Source organism: Phaethon lepturus, unplaced genomic scaffold (assembly GCF_000687285.1).
Source record: "Phaethon lepturus isolate BGI_N335 unplaced genomic scaffold, ASM68728v1 scaffold27803, whole genome shotgun sequence".
Classification (NCBI taxonomy): domain Eukaryota; kingdom Metazoa; phylum Chordata; class Aves; order Phaethontiformes; family Phaethontidae; genus Phaethon; species Phaethon lepturus.
Window position 1 is genome coordinate 6827 of NW_010527412.1, and position 276 is coordinate 7102.

Here is a 276-nt window from a genome sequence, read left to right on the forward strand (position 1 = left end):
CCTCGACGCCGTCGCCAATGAGCAGCGCTGGATCCCCTGCCCGCAGTGCCGCCAAAATACGCCCACGCCGCGCGGTGGCGTTGCCATGCTCGACCTCGACCTGGCCACCTTCCTTGCCGTCAAGGCTGACAAGGAGCATCCCCCGGTGGCTGGCGGGTCCCAGCCTGACTCGGCCACCAAGGGCTCGTGCAAAGAGAAGGTGGTCACTCAGCAGCCGACGGGGCTGTGCCAAGACGCGGTGCCTGCGGTGCTTTTCCCCCAACGTGGCTGCTGCCA

At 67.8% G+C, this 276-nt stretch overlaps 1 protein-coding gene across 1 annotated transcript in view; it reads left to right on the top strand.

Annotated features, from left to right (window-relative positions):
• RNF224 (ring finger protein 224) overlaps window positions 1–199 on the top strand; it is a gene marked incomplete at its 3' end in the record, with an annotated part of 1118 nt that extends 919 nt beyond the window's left edge. Inside the window, exon 2 of the mRNA XM_010283379.1 lies at window positions 26–199. Coding sequence (XP_010281681.1) covers window positions 26–199 — 174 coding nt within the window. The remainder of the gene's footprint in view (window positions 1–25) is intronic.
• Window positions 200–276: the final 77 nt, after the last annotated feature.